Here is a 23,988-nt window from a genome sequence, read left to right on the forward strand (position 1 = left end):
GCAGCATTAGATGTGTCCAACGAGCTCCTCCGTGTCCTTCCAGCAGTGCTGGGAGCAGATCTTTCCAAAAACAAGGTGAAACGCAATCAAGACACTCATATGTCCTGTTCATTGCTTATATTGTCTGCACTAATTAAACAGCTGTGGAGACAGGAGAGAATTTGGAAACCAGGTTTGAAATCAGAAGCCATAATGCACTTCTGCCTCACTAGGTAAGGACAGCAAAAGCTCCATGCACAGCAGCCATCCCTATTCTTTTAGAGTAGAAGTCAGACCACCAGTGAAATACAAACTACTTCAGTGACACGCGAATGGCGACCGCAGAGCTGAACATCATCAGCCTTCTGCATGTGTATTTGGCACAAACCCGAGAGAAGGTGTGGGGGAACCTGGACAAGCCCTGTGATACGTGGGACAAAATCAAAGCCCCAAGGTACTCACAAGACAAAAAGCAGAAGCAGGATATCAGCAGCTGTCAGCATTCACAGACTTTGAACTTTATCAAAAGACCAAATTGAGGCCTAGTCTAAACACTAATCTACCAACACTTCCTCAGAACTACACAAAAGTTTTGCCAGGTTGTCTTATAAACAAGCAAGCACTCGATTTAAATAGAAGTTTCCCACCAAACTTTAACAGTCTAACTACCAGGATCACTCTCTTTTCCCCCCATGGAGGATGGAACCTAACTGCTTCTGAAGAAGCGGAGCAATTTAGGACCCTAAGTTCTCTTGACTTTATATGAGACTTAGACACTTGCCTGAAATCACTTTTTTAAAAAAAAATAATCTACCACTAATTACTCCTGACTTGTCTTTAAATCAAAAGTAAATCCCACCTTGTACGATCCAATAATATATTGCTTAAATACATAAATTGCAAATTGTTTTTCTAAAATCTTTTATGGTATTATCCTTAACTAGCCAGACCTTAAATTACCACTCTGTGCTGCTGAACATAAGGAGGCTAATTTGCTGTTGCCACAGTTATGTTTTCTTTCGCTTCCAAAAAGAGAGAACACTGATTCCAATCCCCACCGAGGTCCTGTGCAGGGAACTCACAACTCTGTTATGGGTAGTTGTATATAACTCTGAGAAAAGATACAAATTCCCATTTCAGAAGGAATACTTAAGTATTTACAAAGGCCAGAGAACTTTATTAGACTGCTTATCAAATTGCTGATAAATAATGAATTTGCCATCCGAAATGTTAATCTGAAATGAAACAATCTTTAAAATACAAACAAAATTGTTCTCAATGCATTTCTTCTAACTTTGCTGCCTTATATACAAAGATACAAAGCAGACAAACACTATTGGCTGTGAAATAACCTTCTGGAAGGTCATTCACAGTCATCTTGGTCATTTTTTGATCTCCCACAGCTTTGAACCATTAAATTATACTGCAACTGAGCAAGGTTTACTGACACGGTCTTTGAATGACAAATGCAAACACCACCTGAATTTCAGTCATTCAGTCTCAACTACCAACTTTGTTATCTGTGGCCCACTAAGGGCAAAATAGAGTTACAGCCATCCTCTCCTCTAACTTCACATCCTAGGGCCAAAGTATCTCCAAATCTTTTAGGGTCGCTCTGCTGTTGCGGAAGTAGAAAGCAAGCAGCAACTCCTTAAGTCTGTAGCATCATCAAACACCTTGAACTAGGTATCTTCGGTGTGGTACTTGGCAGTAGCATATGTTAAAAGCTTATGTCTTGCAAAAGCTTAAACTAAGAAGAGTAGGAAATCCCTTACAAATTTGCCAAAGAACAGGGGAAGTTTTGGAGAACTTAACTACTCACATGTCATCTGCAGTCACTAGAGATGCAAAGACAATTATTAATCATTTGTGATGGGGACTATATAATAGGATTTTTAAAAGGCTTTAGAGTTTTTAATAGAATATTTTGTAAAATAAACTTTTCTTTAAAAAAAGAATCTATTTTTGCCTAGGTTGTGACAGAATCCAACCAACTGAAAGAGAATAAATTATAGAAACCCATAAATGACAGTTTGATCTGTGGACAGACTGGGTCTAACTTTTTGACAATTCAAACAAGAGTTTTCCTCATGTCATTGAATAACATAATATTATATTTTGAGCTAAGAAATCCACTTGGTGAGGGAGCTTTACATTTGTGGGCTTATATCTGATGTTTCAACTCTATTTTTCAAACTCTGTGCTCCCCAAGTACCTAACACATCACAGTATCCCATAGTAAGAAATGCTGCAACTTCACTTAAATAACCAAAGGTTAAATATACTTGATCACTTTTCGTGTTCCAGGACACAAGAACTATTTAAAGAACTATAGCAACATCTTATATTCAGGGGAGAAGTCTAATATGAGAAGGATGGCTGTGACAAAGATGTTTCCTGATCATACACACTTTTGAAATTTAACTTGGAAGCAGAACAGGAAAACAAATTAACAAAAAGTAGCCTAACTATAGAAAATTATGCTGAATATTATCTAGTAAGCACAATGTTATTTACTAAGGATTACTAGGTTACTTTTCACAAGTACATTTGGCACTGGTGATTGCAAGAAAGGGTAGAACTTCAAGAAAAGGTACAAGCATCTCTAAATTGTCACATTTACCAGCATTGAATGGGATGGCACAGAACTCATGCCTGTTAAGGTTTACCTGAAATAAGCTCTGTCTGATAAACGTGGTATCTTTGAGAGATCTACAATTTGGAAAGTAGTGGAAAACCTGATGCACTAGAAGGCTGTGCTGCCATTCAGAGGTACCTCAACAGGCTGGAAAACTGGGCCAACAGGAACCTCACGCAGGTCAACAAAAGGAAATGCAAAGTTCTGCACTTGGAAAGGAGCAACCTTAGGTACTGGTACATGCTGAGGGATGACCATCTGGAAAGCAGCGTGACAGAAAAGACCTTGGGGATCCTGGTGGACGCCGAATTGAACACAAGCCAACAGCCTCCTGAGCTGCATCAGGAGGAGTGCGGCCAGCAGGTCATGGGAGGTGATTCTTCCACTCTAATCAGCACTGGTGAGACACATATGGAGTACAGGGTCCAGATATGCGCTCCCCATTAAAACAGATACAGACATACTGGCATGAGTCCAGCAGAGAGCCCCTAAAATGATGCATCTCTCATGAGGAGAGGCTGAGAGAGCTGGGACTGTTTCCCATAGGGAAGACTAATCTCATGGGGGTCTTATCAGTGTGGATAAATAGCGTATAGTGAGAGTAAAGAAGATGAAGCTAGACCCTTCTACTAGTGGTGCCCAACAACAGGACAGGAGGCAATGCAGACATATTGGAATGTAAGAAATTCTGTTTAAACATAAGAAAACACTTTTTTTAATGTGAAGGTGAATGAACTTGCAACCAGTCTGTCCAGGCAAGTTGCCTCTGTCTTTGGAGGATATTCAAAACATAACTGGACACAGTCTTGGGTGGCCTGCTCTAGGTGACCCTGCTTTGAGCAGAGATGTGGACAATACAATCTCCAGAGGTCTCTTCCAACCTCGACAGCAGTGGGGTAGGAAGAATCTGGAAGCTGACTGAAAACCTGTCCCCAGAAGTAGGGTCACCTCGTATAAAACTCCCATTGAGCCAAAATAATACTGAGCTTGAAAAAACTATTTGGGCCACAAAGAGGACAAGGGAAGAACCTGAACCCCACCAGTCTTGTACAGCTTTGGGAGATGGACAGAATAGGATCTTATCCAGAGAAGTGATAACTAAACGGAAACAGTCTCCTAAGAAGCTGAGTGGGATCAAAGCACAGCTGTTGCGCATCCAGTTCTGCATACCACCCAAACTTAGTGTAGAATTTTGGACCACAGATTGCAGATGTTCTGTCATTCTCCTACAGATTTTTTTTTTTTTAATTATTATTAGCAGTACCGTTTAGTTACTGATGGTCAAAAAAGGCTAGAAGTACTGACTTTATATCAGAAAAGATAGCAGGTAAGCATTTTGGAGTATGCCAGTAAGATTATGGATTGCCAGAAACAAATTTTGTGGATAGTCAAAGAACAAAATACAAACAAAAAAACCCCAACTCCCACATACTAATTTTAACTGCCAATTATGAAGACTGTCCTCATCCTCCACTTTTTTTGTTCTCCCTGAATCAGCAGCTCCACAGCTTTCTTTTTTAAATATTATTGAGAAAGAGGAGGTTAATGGGGAAAAAACATCTGCGTGTATGTATGCATATGCACACACACAATACATACAATTGTACATACACATGTGCCTTTTTTTTCATGCCTTAATTTCTGTCCGGTTACCTAGGAAAAGCATCTGAACCAGACCTACACATCACCAAAATTCTGTAGCACAGCAACAGAAAGAAAAAGTGAAGTAATTCAGGCTGGTGATAATCCGATCTTTCCTAGTTTTGCTGTTTCAGGGAGCTGTTAAAAAAAATAAATTTGACTCTAAGAGACACACTTCTCAAACCTCCTGTCTCTACCTCCAAAATCTCTGATTTGAGACCAAAATATTTTCCCAGCCCCAGAGGACCTCATCAGTGCACCTAAAGAACCAGGACCCAATCTGGAGCAGATCAGATCCAGAATGGTATCACTTACTAAATGCAATTAATTCCCAGCTAGTCTTCACTGAATAATGTCACGCAGTCCTTCAATGGGCACGTAGGTATCAAAGCCAGAGCTTTTGCAGTGGATCTGACATTAGCCACAGTCATTTGCTATTACAGTTCCTTGACAACAACTCTGGTTTCTCCAAGGGGCCAGAACCACATGCTGCTGCATGCCTGCCCAACCATCTGCAACCACTTACGACCATAATATCCCTCACCATTTCATAGACCTTTTTAGATTTAGAACCCAGCAGGTGCTGCCACAATGTCAAGTTTGATCACTAAATTAAAGTGTATAAGACTTGTACACACTCAGTTAACGCTTACCATCTTTCCCTCAGGCTAAAGCGTCGCTCATACTTCCGCTGTTCTCCACAGCTGCAAACACCAAACACATAGTCATCCCATGTGTTTTAGGTTCAAACTTTTGAGTTCAGACTTAGGCTTTGAATCTACAACAATTACCAAACCTCAAAAAAAGCCAGGATCTTGTAGAGCATAACAAAGAAGTAGAGTTTAATGCTAGGAACCTAAGCAGAAGCCAAAAACCAGCTACTGGTACTGAACCCTTCTTGAGCTTAATTTTAACAGCTGAAAGCCCTCACGGAACACTTGTATTTATTATGTGAATACTAAGATTAATGCTGAGTGATGTGCAAACTTACACCATAGCCAAGAAATACTGCTATATTTTGAAAGGAAACTGTTTTTCGGGGCACTCAGGAGGCTGAAGAACTTCTTAAAAGATTGTCAGCATAAGAAGAAACTATTACAAATTTCTTGGGGGACTTTAAAAGGTGGCTATATCCAGTAACACATAAATACAATAATATAAATCCATTTAAAATACAATAATTTACACCCGTGTAAACTAGCAAAAAAAATAAACAAGATTTGGGCTCATGAGCTTAATCAAAACCACTGCAACCTGAAAACAAAACGGTTATTATTAACAGTTGAATTCAAAGGGCAAAGCAGTAGATGCCCCCCACTCCTCCCAAAAAAAGAATAAAAGAACTTACAGTAAAAATAATCTTTTTCTACTCTGGCTCCCAGAGAACATAAACATATGTCAACAAGTTAAAAATATTTGCTTTCCTGTGGCTGTTGTATTAAACTGAGCACAGCTGGATGGATCTTATCAAAGAGACAAAGAGATGAATAAATCAGTGCTCCTGAAACACAGAGTTTTAATCCTCCTTAGGAAATTACTATAACTCAGATCTAGAGGTTATGGTTTGCAGTGAAGAAAAATACAGCCTCCAGATCCATACAGGCCCTTACGGTTACATACAGTAAGTCCATAGCTAACCTTTTCAATATACATTATGTATAGCACTTAAGAAACAACTACAAAACCCTACTCCAGACCCAGAAGAAACAGAAAAATAGCCAAACAACAATTTAAGAGACAAGATAAATTCGGTAAAGATTATTTCTGCCATCATTTGCCAGGGTGGTAGAAACGGTTTAATGGGTGTCCCATCAAAAAAGAGCAGTCATAAAGGAGTAGCCAGTTCAAAAAGCTAGTCAACCAAAATTGTTTTGAGAAAAATCATACTAATGTCTGAGGCAGGTATTTTCTGTAGCTTCTAAGTAACCTGAGTTACAACTATGTCATCTAATCAAAGCAGCCTTCATAGGAGTTTCTGAGAATATTTCAAAGATCTTTTTGACACCTAAGAACAATTCTTGAATTAAATATTTGTAATTCATGAGCATGAAAAAATATCTCCACGCAAGTCCCTGAATTGCACATGTGAACACAGAATACATCCTAGACAGATGAGTTTCACAAAGCAAAAATTGATAAAAATATGTACTTTATTCCAGCATGTAACCACACAATTACTCTTAGCAATGGTAAATTACGAGGTAAAACAGGTATTAGTTAGGGATTGCACTCTACGTCCAAACCATACTCAGCACAGTGGAAGCCACTCAGCCGCTTTAACAGATGCTAGCGATCTAGGCTCTACCCTAGATAAACTGCCATCCTAAGATTTTACAGGCCCTCAATTCCTTTGCATGGGAAATTATGATTTAACCCTGGGGACAGACTGCCAGTACGCAGGTCAGCTGGTAATTCTAAGTGACACATCTGCTCCCTTTCTTCTTTCTCTTAGCAGTAAGAACTGAACTTTTCAGGTGTCATTTTAACAGCAACCTGCCAATACAGCTGTGCTGGGAGGTGACTGTACACGTGCAGATGGCAAGAACCGGCAGGTAAAGCACTGAGAAAGAATTTAAAAGTCTTGACACTGTAAAAGTTATCAAAGAAAAAAATAATTTAATAGCCAGTGAAAACTTACAGTGAAATAAACTGCATTCATGTACTCAAGTTTTCACACTGCTCTGTAACAGAGGGAGGAAAAAGAAAGAAAAAGGAAAACCTACAGTACACTAATAAACATGCAGAGTAAAGGTCTGGCAACTCTGCACTATGGGATTGGCAGGAACTCCTCCCAAACATAGGTTTGCAAACTCCTTGTCTTGACATCCGTTATGCTAGCATTTAAGAATTCCCACTGGAAATTAGGACCCCCATGTGTCTGTCAAGTAAGAGATACCAGCTCCTGCTCGAAGATCACACAGCACCGTGTCACAGAAGGTGCTACCTCAGAAAAAAACCACAGGCTGACACGTGGCTTTCAGATTGTGAGGTAACAATAAAACGAAGTTAAGCATTAAAAGCTTCCTGCTTGGGTAATCGATGCCAAGTTTTTATACAAAACACATTTTCATTTCAAACACAAAGCTAGGAATCGTGAAATGGACATGTCACAAGGGCTAAAATGAATTATCTGGCCTTTCCTACCAAAGGAAATGTATCAGGTTGGGAACTTATTTGCTTTTCAAAATATATGATAATGGATAAGCACTCTGCACCATTACCTTGGAAATCTTTAGGTCGAAAGAGTATTTACTAGTAAGTTTAAAAGGAAAGGCTTATTTTGTGACACATATTTTTATTTACTTACAGTGTTTTGCTTTTCAGTTAGTGTTGCATGCAATTTCCTACCAGTGGCTAACTACAGATATTTCCAAGAAGCTCTGCATAAATTTCTAATGCTTTTTCAGCAAAAGATGGGGACAAATACAAATACTAGGAAAAGTAATCACATTGGAAAGAAATTAACTACAGGAGACCTGGGACTAGCAGTGGAATCACAAAACGTTACAAGTATGTAATACATCCGGAAACCCATTCTTCCTTTTTTTTTAAATGTTATTTTACAAGAATTCTTTTTTTCCAGTGCTTCCAGTTTGAAGATACCTTCATTTGCTATCATATAAGCTATAAGCTATTTAGGCATTAGCTCAGCATTGAGAAATAAAAACATGTCATTGTTAAACTAACACTTTCATAGTAGAAATGGTTATTTCAGTACTGAGGAGCATTACCACTGAGGAACCCAAACGGAACCTCTGTATTGGGTTTGCATGGCAAGGTTTTAGTAGAGAGGTGGCTTCTGTGAGAAGATGCCAGAAGCTTCCCCTGTGTCCAACAGAGCCAATGCCAGCCGGCTCCAACATGGACCCACCGCTGACCAAAGCTGAGGCCATCAGTGATGGTGGTAGATCCTCTGGGACAACATATTCAAGAAGGGGAAAAAACTGCTGCACAGCAGCAGCCTGAAAGAGGGGTGAGAATATGTGAGAGGAACAACTCTGCAGACACCAAGGTCAGTGAAGAAGGAGAGGGAGGAGGTGCTCCAACCACCAGAGCAGAGATTCCCCAGCAGCCTGTGGTGAAGACCATGGTGAGGCAGGCTGTGCTCCTGCAGCCCATGGAGGTCCACAGTGGAGCAGATATCCACCTGAGGACTATTCAATCACCTGGAAAAGGACACCTTTTTAAAAGGACATTTGAGAAAACAAAAGCAAAATCACAGCTAACGAAGTTGGCCTTCATGTTTTGCCTTTAATTTAGGAGAATGTATACTTAATTTGTATTACCTGAGTTAAAGAGGCCTCAAATTTAATTTTCCTTAAACAAGGCACTAAACACATTATCAAATCTTGTTCCTTTTTTCTTCTTTTTTTGGACAAAACCCCTCTCATGGTTTAACCCCAGCTGACACTCCTGCAGTTCTCCCAGAAGGGCAGGGAGAAGAGGGAGAAAAGGAAAGGCAAAAAACAGGTGGGTTGAGATAACTACAGTTTAATAGAACAGTAACAGAAAAGGAAAATAACAATAATAATAATGACAAAGGTCACTCTCACCACCTGGTGAATTGGCACCACCCTGAGTGGTGATCGTGGATTTGCCGCCCCCCCGCCCGATCAACCCCTATTTACATACTGAACATGATCTTTGTGGAACGGAATATTCCCTCGGTCATTCCATTGTTCTGTCTATGCTCCTTCTCAGCATGTATGGAAAGCTGGAAAGAGGCCTTGGAAAATATAGACATCCCCTTGACACAACTAAAACAATATGCATTGTTGACAGTTCCTTCACAGGAATCACTAAAAGACAATTAACTCTTTCCCAGCTGAAACCAAAATAACCCCACAACTTTAACAGACCTGAAACATGAATATTGCTGTGCTAAGCACAGACTGGACAAAAACTACATAATTATCTTTTTACCATTTAACATATTTTCACACGTCTTTTGATAATTCTTGCTCTAAGCATATATGTTTTAAGTGGTAAATGCTCCCTCTCTGTGATCTGTTTTCAAGTCGTGCATCAGTGAAAAATTTGCAAACAGAAGTGATGGAAAAATCATTTCGAAGTTTTCTATGCTGCAATTATTAATCTGGGTTAAATACCCAACAGTGGGAACTGGAATGTCCAAGAAATTGCAATATCATTCTATGATTCTGATATAAATAAACGCAAATTTTACAGCTTTTTCATAACAGGCTGCCATACGTTGGCACGTTCATTTTTCAACTCTATCTTACAGTACTTTTAGCACTGATATTGCAAACTGCTTTCCATAGGAACTGATGGAAGACTTCGTAAGACACAGTATTTCAGATAAACAAAAGCAGATTACTATCCCTATTTAAGAAAGAAACAAAGAGATACAGTCAACAGTCAAACATCAAGCAACGTATTTGAGAAGTGGAAAAGGGCCCGGGTAGAAAACCACACTCTGCTAGGCATACCGAAAAGTTAGCTTACTGTTTCAAGAAACGCTGCAAATGAAGTTATATCTACAAAATCTTCATCTAAATTTACAGAGAATTTTATACATGTAGCAGATGTGAGGCAAAGCATAGTAACTACAGAAAAGCATTAAGATACAAGACAGCTCAAAGGCCACTTAACACAAGGTTTAAAATACATAACCAAAAAAATGTTTGTGAGCTACTGCTAAGTTTCAGCAATTAAGTATGACACAGAATGGAAATTTCAGTGATAAAAGTTATCAATATGACCTAATTTTTCACCTTTTTTTTTGTCATCTGCTAAGCAAAGAAATCAAAATCTTTCTTCAGAGCCCTTTAAAGGCTAGATGAATTTAATGGCTGAAAACAGGAAAGTACCTGGGTAAAATGGACTAGTCGTTACCTGTTATTTACCAGTGATTTCTCTCCTCAGACTTCTTATGTGCTTTATTGTAATCAGATTTTAATTTTAGAATGAGGTTTTATTTACTTTAATCAAATTAACTTTGTTTTTAGCATATTGAAAGTGGCAACCTGCGCAACTTTACACATTGTCAGCTATGAGGGAACCCCTCTGAGCAGAAACCCAAAAGCATGTTTCGAGTAAGCTTTTTCAGTGCTCAGGTTTATAAACACCTGGACTAAAAAGAGTCTTCAGGACACAGCAGCAAGTTGATCACTCCCTCCAAAACAAGCCTTAAAGTAACTCTTAATACCACTCAGGTGGAAAAATATTCACATGAATCTGTAAAGTACTGTAATTAGAAATATGTGGTGCCTGACTGAAAACAGTTAAATTTTTTTTTTCCAGAATTTTCTCTTTCAATGATATTGACCTCAAACCTTACTTTGCAAAGGCAGCTACATGCAACAGTTACTAAAAGAAGTAAAGTTATTTAAAAAAAAACAAAACAAACCACAACCAAAACAAAAACCAAACCAAAAAAACCCAAACAAAAACAACCCAGAAAGAAAAAAAATACAGCAATATCTAAATACATTAAAACAAACTGAACCCAGAGAAAGTAACACAGTCAAGGTAAACTTCCAACATGCTGGATAATACAACATGCATTCTGCATGCAAAGACAGCTCCACCTTTTGGAAAGCTCCATCTTCTGGAAAACAAATTTGAAATTAGTTCTGATCCCTTTCTGATGCTTGCAAATGAAGCTGCATGCTTAATTGACTATCCAAATTAAAAAGATTAAATTAAACACAGTATATTAACATTAAGAAGCGGCAAAATCAATCTCAAGGTCTTTGAAGGTACGTTGTAAAAAAAATAAATCAGTTTTTAAGGCAACAGGAGCTCCATGGACTCCAGCTGTAGATTGACACGGAGGGCGACACTCCCTCCTCGTCTCCCCTGCCTGTCCATCCTGAAGAGCCTGCATCCTTCCATTCCACGGTGAATCACGTATCCTTCATACATGGTATTCCCGCACAACAGGGGAGCTGTAGAATGCTGAGCGCTTATTGTAAGCTAGTCCTTGTATTTCGGTTTCGAAGCAGAAAGATACACTACTCGATTTACTTCTTTCAACTAATATTAGGCAAACAAAGTAACTTGTACAAAGAACAGTAAAGTAAATACGGTAAAAGAAAGTAATCTGAAGGCAATCCTAACAAGAATCACTTTGCAGTTAACAGAAGATTTAATAGCATTATCATAAAAATATAATTGTTCATTTCTTCATTCTTTCTCTTTCAGAAGAGTAAATATGATTACATTATACTACTCACTAACCTCCCTTTTAAGTAAAACAATAATTTCAGAAAATTCTAATTTTGCTGTGCCTATTATACTATTATTTCCTTTGGAAACAAGGCCAGATGGGATGAAATGAATAAAATATTAAATTATCTTCCTTGATGATAGCAGTCACAGATGAAAAACAATTGTGTTTTCTCCCTCATGCTGTTCTGTTGCTTTCTTCAGGGAACATGAAGAATGAATATTAGCTATTTCAGAAAATGACAGTGCACCAAAAAGACAAAATGGTCACAGTAAGACGCCACTTTATAGAAGAATTGCACTGATGCCACTTTATTCCTTTCAGTGGATTATCATTTTGGGACCTTACAGGTAGCCAACATTCTCAACAGATCGTGTCATCTCTTCACTGCTAATCTCTCCCCTCCCAGAGTAATAATACTACATGGGTTTTGTATACCAGGTAATATAAAACCAAAGGCAACAAAGACGTGTCATCCTCTCCCTCCTCAAAACATCGCGCTTGTTCTATCTCACAACAACTGCTACTAGTTGTCTAGTAACTGCTATCCCTTTGAACATTTCACAAGAAATTCTCTGACACTTTGGTAATGATGGCTTCAACTAGAAACACAACACTTAAATTCTCCCAAAATTAAGCACAGAGCATACTAGAGTTGGAAGTGAAGACAAAAAAATGGTTTTGGCACAAAGCAGTGGCATTTAATGATCATTTTGCTAAACTTCCAAACAAAGGAATGTTATCTCAATACAATCCTTAAAACATTTAAAACTGAATAATGATAATGTAAAGAGAAAGATTTAAACTGCTCTATTTAAAGAGCAGAAAGGCTGCTTTAATTAAAATGAATTATCATTCGATAGCTTCAACATACCTTTCTCAGAAATAAAATCCAGTTCAACTAAAACGACTGTCTTGACACGCATACTGATGGGTAAAAATCTGAGCAAAGGTTTGAGTGTATTGCTTTAAATTATGCTTGGTTTTCCTACCCAGCATGTTCATCCAGGGACCAGTCTACCTCCAGCCCTGCAGAAACAGGTTCTCAATATTAAAGCACACTGATTTTTTAAAAAAAGGATGCTACCTCGATCCAATTATCTGTAATGAGATTCAGAAATAATCAAGAATGAAAATGTATTTGTACACTGGTAGAGCTGTTCTTACATATGCTTATATTATCTCTGGGCATCATGATGTCAGTCAGACACGCACAATCCAAACAGTTTATAAATATTTTACAACTCGCCCATCATGATGAAGCTTGTGGCTACTGAAAGTGATCTGTATCAAGTGTTCACTCTGATTAGCTTCTAAATAAATGGACTATGTCATTTACTCTTAGAAACCACAGTACACAATCATAATCTCAAGCCAGAACCAGCACTTGTTCATTGCATCAGTTTTCTCTAGAGTCAATTTTGTGAATCCTGTGTTACCAAACTACTAAAACAAAATGAACTAAACCAAAAAGAATTAACCACACGCACGTCAAAATATTATTCTTCAAACTAAGATAGCCTTCTTTCTTCACATCTATTCAAGTTACATTAGTTTTGCACTATATCTTCTTGGTATTAATTTTCAAACAGATAAGAAAGAAAAAGAACAAATTTACCAGGCAGATAAGCAGAGTAAATTCTCAGTTTCATAAGATCTGTTCACAGAAGCCAACACAGATAGTAAATACGTGTGACAAAGGCAGGCAGACATCATGGAGGAGGAAGGCTGCAGAAAAGCAAGTAATCACTATCAGATACATCCTCGTGACTCAGGATATAAGCAAGCACTCCTCTAGCGCACATATCCTGGGAAGATATACCAAGAGGCGTTATGGTCATTAATGGTGAGGAGCTGAGGCACAGCAGCAGTATTACACACATCTGTATGTGCCATGAATTAAGGAGTTGCACAGGCTGATGCCTTAACTGTGCCCTCCCAACACCCCCATGGGCTCAGGTACAATTACCCTCACTGATTAACTCGGCTCTGTCTCAGCCCTTAAGGTTTCCACCAGCCTTTTATTCACCACAGACAGATCTGGTCACTGACAGTAATAAAAACAATGCATAAAAACCACATTCAAAATGGAAGAGTAAAATGTTTCCAACACTTACAACCCAGTGAGAGCTACGGCAGAAAACTGACAAACCAACATGCAAATCTATTACTCTGCTGAGAAAAAGATCCTGCTCACTCTAGATGCTCAGTCTTGCCACTTTGATCTTATATTAAATCCAGAGATGTTTATTTTGGATTAATTTATATAGTCTACTGATTTAGATTAACATGGACAGATCTACTAAGGACTATGGTAAGATAGACTCTACTACCACTATTCTGATATGGGTTTAGCTCCTTTGTCTGTATCCTTCTGACTTGTGCAAATTCAAATCGGTTTCATCATAGACGGGTTTCTTATTCCTATGCCGCTACTCAAAAATACTAAGTTGTATTTTACCGCGTCCATGAATGTAAGCAAAAAATTAACCATGCTGACACATCTAGAACTTTCCTGTGCTTCCTGTAGAAAGGTAATGACTTCTTTTAAGGAAACAAAAGGTTGAAAGACACATCTTGCTACTGCAATGAATGCCAGAAAGTGCCTCATCTACCTGAATGGAAGTTCCTGGTTCAATACAGTGCTTCTGTCCACACACCCGAGCTCCTGAGAGAGAAGCAGGTGAAGCAGCTGAGATTGGAGCAGTTGGAAGGTGAGAGTACAGGCTAGGGAAAGGAGAAAAGCCACATTTATGCCACTCCTGCATCATTCCTTGAAGATCTGTTATTTCATAACAAAACAATTGCTGGATGGATAGTAATCCATAATGATCACCTTTTTTTCCTGTCATATAACAGACTAAAGGAACTGCTAAATTTGCCAGACAAGAAGATACATTTTTACTTTTCATTGAAGAGAACTACATGCTTCAAACTACAGTTTCTAAAGTATACTTGCAATATATAGATGTACATGGTTACATCCATATTGAAGAAAAAATATTAATTACTACCATAAACAAGTTACTCTTCTTACAGTATTGCATGCACTGGTCCCACCTAGTTCAGAACGAAGTTTTAGTTTGTTTATTGCAACAGGTAGTTTCAAAAAAGGCTTGGTATTCCCCTAAGACCCATGAGTACTGCCACAGGTGAGTGCTTTTGAAAGGTCTCTTCTTTGAAAGTGTGCTGCTTCTTCAACAGGTTAGCAGTCTTTTTGCACAAGGAATTAATATTATTGCTCCACCTGAGCTTTCCACTACAACAAGCAAATAAAGTACTTTTTACAGAAGGAGAAGCTGACTATGTGCAGCAAGAACTAGCAGATGAACACAGACAGTAATCAAAGTTACTTTCGCACTTTATAACATTACAGTTGCTTACAATTTTAAACTTGGACTCAAAGATTGTAATGGACAAGTTTCACCTAAAAAAACACCCAATAGCCTCATTTCACTTCATGGCTAATAGGGACATGGGATGTTGCTCTAATTTCTCCATCAAACCTAGGTCTTAAGCTAGCCAAAAGCGCTCCTGAAGAAAAGCAAATCAGAATAAAAGTTACTTCACAATCTTTCAAGACATCAGCAGCACAGATAAAACATTGCACTAGTGGAGTTTTTAAGATTTTTGTTTCTTACAAGTATTCACTGTGAAATCCAAAATCGAACGGACATCAGCTTAGACTGTTGCATTAGCCAACCACAGGTGTCCACAAAGGGAACAGGCAAAAGGCAATAGGAAACCAGACATACAGCACTGAGGGCAAGTCAGTGTTTCGGAGTTTCATTTTTTAAAAAAAAAAGTTTCGTGTTAAAATCATTTTTGTAATTCAACATTGAGAGCAGCCTCTTTAAACTTAGTTTCTGACCTACGGTTTTGTTCAGTCTTCCTAAAAACTTACTGTTGGAAGCCTGGTTGGTTATTTGGTGAGGTGCATTATGCAAGCAGCTGTACCTTGACCCACCTGCAGCAGGGACAATGGCACAGTCTCTCCCAAGGGAGTGCTACCTCCCTTGTACTCCCGTGTACTACTCAGTACAGGGTAGCGCTAGCTCACCAGCTCACTGCACGACAGACACGGACTTCCTCCCCACCGGTTATAGCACGAGAAGCTGTTCCCACACTGGGAGCTTTGACACCTCAGAGCTTCTGCATCGAGCTGTTTGGGCACGAACCGCTGCCACAGAAAAACACAGCTTTCCTAGACTGAGGCTCCTTCACCTTAGTTTAAGATTTTGTCTCAGATGGTTTCAGGTTTCTTGTTTTCTTCCAGCCGCTGCCATGGGTTTAGCTTCCCACCCCGGCCGGTATCGGAACAGCAGGAACTCTGTCGCAGGTGCGCCTGGTGTCTGGGTGGAGCAGCAGCAGCTAGAAAGGCTTTAAAGCTGCCAACTTCATCTGCTGTCACCAACACCTCCGCCAAGCCGAACTGACACCAGTGACAGAGCCCTCATTGGCAAAGTCGAGCGGCTGGTGTAGGAAACGATGCCTCGGAGGAGATGCCGGGCACAGGGGCAGGCGGCAGGGCCTAGCAGGCTGGCACTGTCTCTCAGCGCTCCTCACCATCAGGCCTTCAACACGGGGCTGGGGACACCGGAGCCACGGACCACCCTGCTCTCCCGGACACGGCCACCGGCCACGTGTGGGGACAGGGCTCGCAGGTCTCTCTCCTTCACCGCGCCCCGCGACAGCATCGCCCTATCTCGCACCACGGCCTCCTCCTCACAAGCGCCGGGGCACGTTCGGGTGTGATGCGGGTTTCTCTCGCAAGGCAGCCAGCCAGGCGGCAACCCTGCCCCGCGCAGGGCTTGGGGAAACCCGCCGCTCCCCCCGGCCCCCCGCCCCGACTTCACACCAGCCGCTGCCGGGCACCGGCAAGGAGACCTCCGAAATCCCACCACCTCCTGCGAGCCAGGGGACGAGGGGTCTCCCCGCCCCGGGGCAGGGGCTGCGGCAGCCCCCACGCCCCCGCCTCTGTCGGTCGGTCACTCACCCAGCAGCAGCAGCTTCAGCTCCCGGCGGGCGTCCCGCTTGTCCCGCCGCAGCTGCCGCTCGATCTCGGCGCTGATGCGCTGCGACTCCTTCTCCTCGGCGGAGAGGCAGCAGCCGGCCATGGCCGCGGCCCCCGCCTCCCGCCGCCGGAGGGGAGCGGAGGGAAAAGCCGTCCCCGCCGCGGCGAGGGGCTGCCGCCGGGGGAGGTGGGGGGGGGGGGGGGGTGCGTCGGGGCCGGGGCGGGCAGGTGCCGCCTTCTCCCGCAGGCGCGGCCGGAGCGGGGCGGGAGCGACCCCCCCACCCCGCCGCGCTGGGAGCCCGGGAAGGCGGGGGGGGATCGGGAAGGGGCAGCCCGCGGGCTGCGGGTGCTTCCCAGGGGGGCGGGAAGCGAAGGGTGACTTAAAAACGAAACAAAAAAACCCCACCTCATACGCACACAAAAGCCCCCAAGGTAACTATAACCAAAACCAGACCAACAAAAACACCAACCAGCCGACAAAACCCAAACGATCCCCAAGCCGCACACACCCCGTGGCTGCCCGCGGAGGGGGGTGCCGGCGGCTGGGGTACCCGCGGGGGGGGGCGGTAGTGGTGGTGGGTTGGTGACTCTGAGGGGCGACCTGAGGAGTTCGTATTGTAAAATCCCGTATCTGGGGCTTTCTTTCCCTTTTCCCACCTAAAACCTTTGCCTCTCAACAGGGATGGAAGCTGTGAAAGGGAGGGGGACGCGCCTGCCTTTGGTGTCGGCGGGTTTTCATTTTGGAGCGTTGTTTTTTTTTTTTTTTTTTTTTTTTTTTGAATTAGCTGTATTTCGCTCCGTGCTTACATAGTTGAATCTAGCATTGAACTCACTGGCTTGTATTTTGTAAGGAATACAACCTCGGAAAGTCTTTCACATCTAAGTCTTGCCGGCTCCAGGGAAACACGCGTCCTTCAGAGCAGCTATAGAGCATTGAGACGAGGCTGCTCCAGGTGCCTTATCCATGTTCTGGGGGCCTCCCCTACCTCATGGTAAGGGAACAGTTGCTTTGCTTCTGCCTGCTACAAGTAGTTCGTCTGTGGTAATACCGGTACGTAGCAATTAGCAGCGCTATTACAAAAGGCATGTTTGGTATTCTGTGATATAGAAAACGCTGATTTACTACAGAACGATTACTGCCGTCTCCTTTGAGGACGTGGAACTGCAAGCAAGCTGCTCAACCACTGTAGCACCAAAGAGAAAGAGCTACTGCGTAGTCACTTTTGCTAAAATTACAACTATAACTCGATGCTGAGGGTGGTCAGGGTGGGAACTCCTTCAGGCTAGAGGCCCTGTGGCTTCACGATTTGTTTCATTTCAGCCTTTTCTGTTCTCTGGGCAGAATCATCTCCATAGCTATTTTAGGACACACGTGCTAATGTAACACTACATCATAATCATGTCCCAGAGTTTGAAACTCATTTACAAGTTTGCAAACAATGGAGAAGATGATATTTATGACCTTGCCACTCTACTGAAGGTCTGCAAAATCACATGATTTTAAAATCTCTTTTCAAGGTTATTTCAGGAAATAAGCCTTTTTTCCCTGGTTTTGGGTGTTTTTTTTTTCTTTTGGAGGGGGTGCAGTGGATGGAAAGAAATATTTATTACACCGGAGCTAGAGCCCCCAGTTTATATTAACACCGTGTATGCATTAAAAATTAAACTATTGCAGTTTTTTTTTCTCAGATTTGCTTTCTCTGTGCATGTGTTCAAAGTTTCCTTTAGAGTTTAATTCTTTACTTTGTCATCCTCCTATCATTTTTTTACTCTACTGGTTTATTCTAAAGAAAACAAACCTTGTAACGATACTTGAACTTTTGAACTTGCAGAGTTTTAAATGTGTTTAATAACAAGCAACAAGGTTTTGACTCAAAGTTTATGCAACAGTGATAGGTGAAACCATTAGGAAATAGAAAGATAAGCAAATATTTATTTAAACAAGCTTAAGTGGTTGATTTGTTGATTTCTTCCCCATAGGCAGTTGTGTGTATTTGTATTGTGAATGTAAAATATTTTTTAAAATCAAAGCTTAGTATTTCTAGGTCCATGGAAAATAACTGTCTCCACCTTTGCCGATTAAATATATGAGTAAGTGATTATAAAGCAGTTCCTTCATAATTTGAAAGCCAAGTATTTTTGTGCTTTTAAGTGATAGTAACTTTTAGAATACCTTCCTGGCATAAGAATGGAGGCAAGTTTTAAAGGAGTCAGGATCCGCTGAGTTTGCTGATCCTGGAGGTTCATATAAATGTGGCTGTTCTCTGAATAATGTTATTCATTGCTAGTGCAAGTAAATATTTGCCTTGTCTAATAGTATTTGATGACCAGTACACACAGTTTGAGATAAGTGTTAGAATCAGGGTTTTTTTGGTCAACTACAGAAAAGTGTACACAGCAGTACAATTCCCACTATGCTAACAACTTTGAAAAATTCACACCGTATCTCTGTTCCCACATTAGGGCTGGTTCTCCAAGGCAGAAATTCAAAGTACAAATTTATTCTTTCTGTAGATGTCTTACCTTTATTAGCATTATACAAAAGCAAAAATAAGCATCTACAGAGGAGTTCTCAGGATCATACTATATGAGTTTTTCCTCCACGGTTCCACAGAATTATATCAGTTCACTTAAGAAGTGTCAATAAAAAAGCCTTTTTCAATGAAGGAGAGTCCCAGTTCCCTCAACGGTGATTCTTTAACACCGATGACAACAAAAAAAATCATCATAATGTCACAGCCAAGGGAAGGGAGAGGAAAAAGGAAGCTCCACGGATTGCTGTCTCAAATGGGTATCAGGGTTAGGCTTCCAGGTGAGGGGGGAGTTGTGCCATAATGCAGTCAAGTTCTAAACAATTTCTCAGTGACTGTGGAGTTCCCTGCGTATTATGTGTTACACTGTATTTCACCTATTTCTTCACCTAAGAACAAGTTAGTATAATGTAGGAAAACCTTTGGGCAGTTTATTCCTGGAGCTAACATTTATGTGTGGGTTTAAGCTTTCTTCCAATCACCAGTGCTGTATTTCCAGCTTACATGTTGCTGTCTTGAATAAACTCACATTGCTTACGGTTTGATTATCCTGTAGCTGAGTAATGGGACTGTGCAGATTACAAGGCTATCAATATTTTCTGCTGAGCTCCTGAGGACTTCGTTTAACCAAACTGCTGCTACATCACTCTTGGTGCAGCTGAGGAGAAAGAAATACAACCACCCAAAGTACCTGGCAGACACTTTTGTCTGTAGCGGCCTCTAGGCTTTATTAAAAGTTACACTCCAAGAGGCTGTGCAGAACATTAAGACTTAGTGGTGTTTTCTAGACCAGTTATTGTCAGTCACCACATTTCCCTTAACCCCTCTGGCTGATCCTCCATTAGCCAGACGTACCCTCTCCCACAGATGCAGGCACATGAAGTCCCAACAATCTTGAGAAGGCTGCCAAAAGTGGGGGGTACGTAAAAGGTTGGTGTCAGTACAGTTTTTCTTGAGAGCTGGTTACAATATAAATAACCATCTGTAGTGAAAATACTGCCCTCAGCTGAAAAAAAGTGTCTGTTTTGCTAAGGGTAGGTTTGAGATTTTTAAAAAATCTGGTGTGATGTACAAATGCTTAGAACTCAAACATCTGATTGTCTGGCATGCCCGTGTTACTGCAAAGTAGCTGAAAAAGCCCTGCTTGCATGCAACTGGGAAAAGTTTTAAATCACTCGTTTTTCTTAACTGTTGTGGTAGTTATGTTTGACCTCATGGAGGACAGTCAGAAGTCATTTTCAGTGAATATCTTGTAACAAAATCATAAAACAGCTACAGGTACTTCCCTCTTCCTTCTGTTTGCACATTGTTATTCTTCAGGAGCAAAGGCACACAAAATCATGTACTGCTCTGTTCTGCTGATGAGGTTTTCATTATTCGTATGCTTCCTTAAGAGTGAACATTACCTTCAAATCATCTTTGAATCAGGAGGGTACCAATTAAAAGACCAAGGAACAGTGCTCTGTAACAACCAGGTAGAGAGTGGATTTTGTGGTTTTGGGTACAGGTAGGAACCTGGAGAACAGCTACAGCAGAAGGAACTTCTAGATCTTTCATAACCTCATGTTTTGTTCTGTGCTTTACATGGAAGTAGTTGGATGAATAAAAAAAAGGTAATGGGTATAGAAGCAGGGCAGATCATGCTTTAGAAAAAACAGGAGCAAAAATGTATCAGTGTAGGTTCAATGAGGGAAGTAATGTCAGTTTTGCTATTTTTAAAAGCGGGTTTTTTTGGTGGCTCACAGTGGCTTTTTGGGCACTGTTGATATGGAGAGAGAACTTACAGGCGGAATACTTGATACCAATAATAGTTCAGTTTTACTCCTTAATTACATACTTTTTTTTTTCTTAACTATTTTTAGCTAAGAACATGCTCTTACCTACTATGAAAGAGAGTAGTGGTAGAAGAGCATTGGATATATCCTGCTGTCATTCCCTCAAGAAGTACTGAAAAAATGAGAAATCTTTTTTTTTCCGGGCCTTCATAGAGCATGGTCATTTAATCTGTGAAAAATGGATACAGGTTTTTTATTTGGTAGTGGTTTATATCCACTCTTCTTAGGAGTAAACAGCTATGTAGGATACAGAGATTCAAAGAGAAACAGACTCCAAACGTTAGGCATATTTCACAATTGGGAGATTAAAATAAACTCAGTTTTGCACTAACAATCATGTGTGGCTTTCTCTTTAGGGTGGGTGGTTTAGTTTCTGTTTGTTTTGTTATTTTACACAGTGATAAAGTTTCACTCCAGCTGACTTGTTTATTTTCTTTGGCACTCTGTGTACTTTGTGCATGTCATTGCTCAGTAACTCACAGTAGCTGCACTCCTTAAAAGGAATGGACTCAGAGAAACTTTATTACTGGCCCAAACAAGTTTGACAGGTTCAATGACCCCAAATACTGGTGCAGTGAAAAATATCCCAGATTCAACCACCTTCCAAGTACGTATTATTTAGTATACTCTTACCCTTCAGCAGAAATGCCTGGATTAAAGGATACCAATTAAAGTAGTACTTAGAAAGCGAACAGTTAATTGAATGGAAATCACAAACCAGTCTAATTCTCAAAAGGCAAAACTGGCCCTTGCAGTAGGAATACTTTGAAAACAACCAGCAGCAGCTCAGGTTTCTTTCTAACAGATGCCTGAGGCTTATCATAGCCAAGTTTTGCTAATTTAATTGCATAGTAGGCTAATCTCATTTTTGCAATGTGAAGTTACCCGCTATCCTAACACTGCAAACAAACAAAAAATGATGAGAGTAAAATAAAACTGCTGGTGTACCTTATCTCATGAGAGAAATAAAAAAGACGGTAAAGAAGATGTGCAAACGAGGAAGCAAAGGAATTTTCAAATTATTGTTCTCGTAAGTGGAAGGATAAGGGAAAGACTCTTCTTAAATCCTAAAGGTTTGACCACATAAAAAAAAAATTCCTGAGTAAACTCTATACGTGTGTGCTGCTGTTAAGAATTACTAATGTTTTTTGTAAAGGCTCATTGTGTGCAGGAATAAAGGAGCTAATGCACATTAGCCCACAATACCGTTGTATGAGGAAAGAAATCCTATATTTTTACTATTAAAACCACTAATTAGAATTAATGTTACATAAATGTTTAAGTATCTATGGAGAAATTAAACACACCATCTCCTGTTACAGCGATGAGCCCTAACAGCAGTCTCTAAATTCCATCAGATTCAAGTATTTTACAGTGCTGATAAAATCACATTAAGTAATTGCAGGTTTAAAGAGAGACTTAGAAACATATTGGATTAAAAAGATGTTTTGGAAAAAATATGTGTTTCTGTTCCTGGCAAATACAAAAAAGTTCTGCATTTTTATATTATCTTTTATCGCTTAGTCTAAACTTCACTGAAATTAATGCATTACCTCCCACGAAAGCCTGTTTGGATGGACTGTTTTTACTCACTGTGCTCCACCGCCCCTGTCTGAAAGGCATGAGAGCAAAGAATCCATCTCCACTGGATCGCGCCATGACCGTGGCCGAGCCTGAACGGGAAGCCTGATTATATCACTTCTCGTCCTGTTCTTCAGTTTATCATAAAGCTTTCAGTAACATTCAGGCAAATGTTTTTGAAAATTTACCCAGGTGTTTACTTGTGCTGACCACTGACGGTATTTAATTAATTAAACTACAGCTGATAGGAGCACAACAGCAGCAGCACTGTTCCAGTCTTCTGGTATTTCTCTTGGAGTTCATGATGTATTAAAATTTCACATCAAAAAAGAACAAGACCTCCTCAGAATTTTTGGCTGCAAGTTGTCTGGGCCTGTTTTAATTCCTGCTTGGTATTATTCACAATTATCCCTAGTTACTAATGGATTAAAAAGGATTTAATCACGCTCACATGACAGAACCTTGCTATGTTCCCTTCAGACGTACACCAGGTATCAGCATCTGGTATGCCTGCTTCATAATTTCTTCATCCTCATGTTTTATCATTTGCATAAAATCACGTAGGACCTATAACACTGCTAATATATTCTAACGTAGTTTAAAATATCTGTGGTTTTAGTGTCACCTTATCCTTAAGAGCCATTAGTATTTAAACTTCCCTTTAACATTTTCTGTACTCCCTGCCTTTGAATTCCTGTGATTTATGACTAGCTTTTAAATTTTTTCTATAAGTTTCATTTCCTTTCCCTTCCCTTTGCTACTGAGTTAAGATGAACTTCTAGCCAAATCTCCCTTGTTACTGAATCTTTTCCCTTGATCTAATAAATTTCTCAAAAATTGTCGTTTTCCTTTGCAGTACTCTGTGCTTGCTTTTATTCCATAGCTCACATAATTTTCCATAGCTTTGGTAATTTGGTGCTTTTGAAGTATCAGGTACATAGATTACTTCCAGGAACTCTCCTCTCTTGCCCATAATAAATGCAGGGAGCTGGGGTTGTTGAGCTTGGAGAAAGGAGGCTGAGGGGAGACCTTATCGCTGTGTACAACTACCTGGAGGGAGGTTGTAGCCAGGTGGGGGTCAGTCTCTTCTCCCAGGTAACAGGCGACAGGATGAGAGGAAGCGGCCTCAAGTTGCGCCAGGGGAGGTTTAGATTGGATGTCAGGAAAAATGTCTTCCCCGGGAGGGTTGTCAAGCATTGGAGCAGAGCAGGCTGCCCAGGGAAGTGGTTGAGTCACCATCGCTGGAGGTGTTTAAAAGAGATGTAGACGTGGTGCTTAGGGACATGGTTTAGTGGTGGACATGGCAGTGTTTGTTAGGTTAATGGTTGGACTCGATGATCTCAAGGGTCTTTTCCAACCTAAATGATTCTAGGATTCTAATCGTTTTTTTATTACAGATTTCTTTGCAGTAACTGCCTCTGGTCTGATAACTAATCTTCTATGTCATAATTCAGTTTTTAAAGAGGCTACTTTAGATTGCATGCAAAGATGTTGTGTTTTAAAAGTTCCTGCATATAATTTTTAGAAAGAGAAATTACGGTTTCTTACTGGATGGATTCATATTCCCCAGAACACAG

General features: G+C 40.5%; 1 protein-coding gene across 2 annotated transcripts in view; it reads right to left on the reverse strand.

Annotated features, from left to right (window-relative positions):
• LOC141736526 (guanine nucleotide-binding protein subunit alpha-14) overlaps positions 1-16,648 on the reverse strand; it is a 76,862-nt gene extending 60,214 nt beyond the window's left edge. For both annotated transcript variants that reach the window (XM_074570816.1, XM_074570817.1), the window contains exon 1: positions 16,447-16,648. In XM_074570816.1, coding sequence (XP_074426917.1) covers positions 16,447-16,567 — 121 coding nt within the window. In that variant the 5' untranslated portion in view covers positions 16,568-16,648. The remainder of the gene's footprint in view (positions 1-16,446) is intronic.
• Between the last annotated feature and the right edge of the window lie 7,340 nt (positions 16,649-23,988).

Source organism: Larus michahellis, chromosome Z (assembly GCF_964199755.1).
Source record: "Larus michahellis chromosome Z, bLarMic1.1, whole genome shotgun sequence".
Lineage (NCBI taxonomy): Eukaryota > Metazoa > Chordata > Aves > Charadriiformes > Laridae > Larus > Larus michahellis.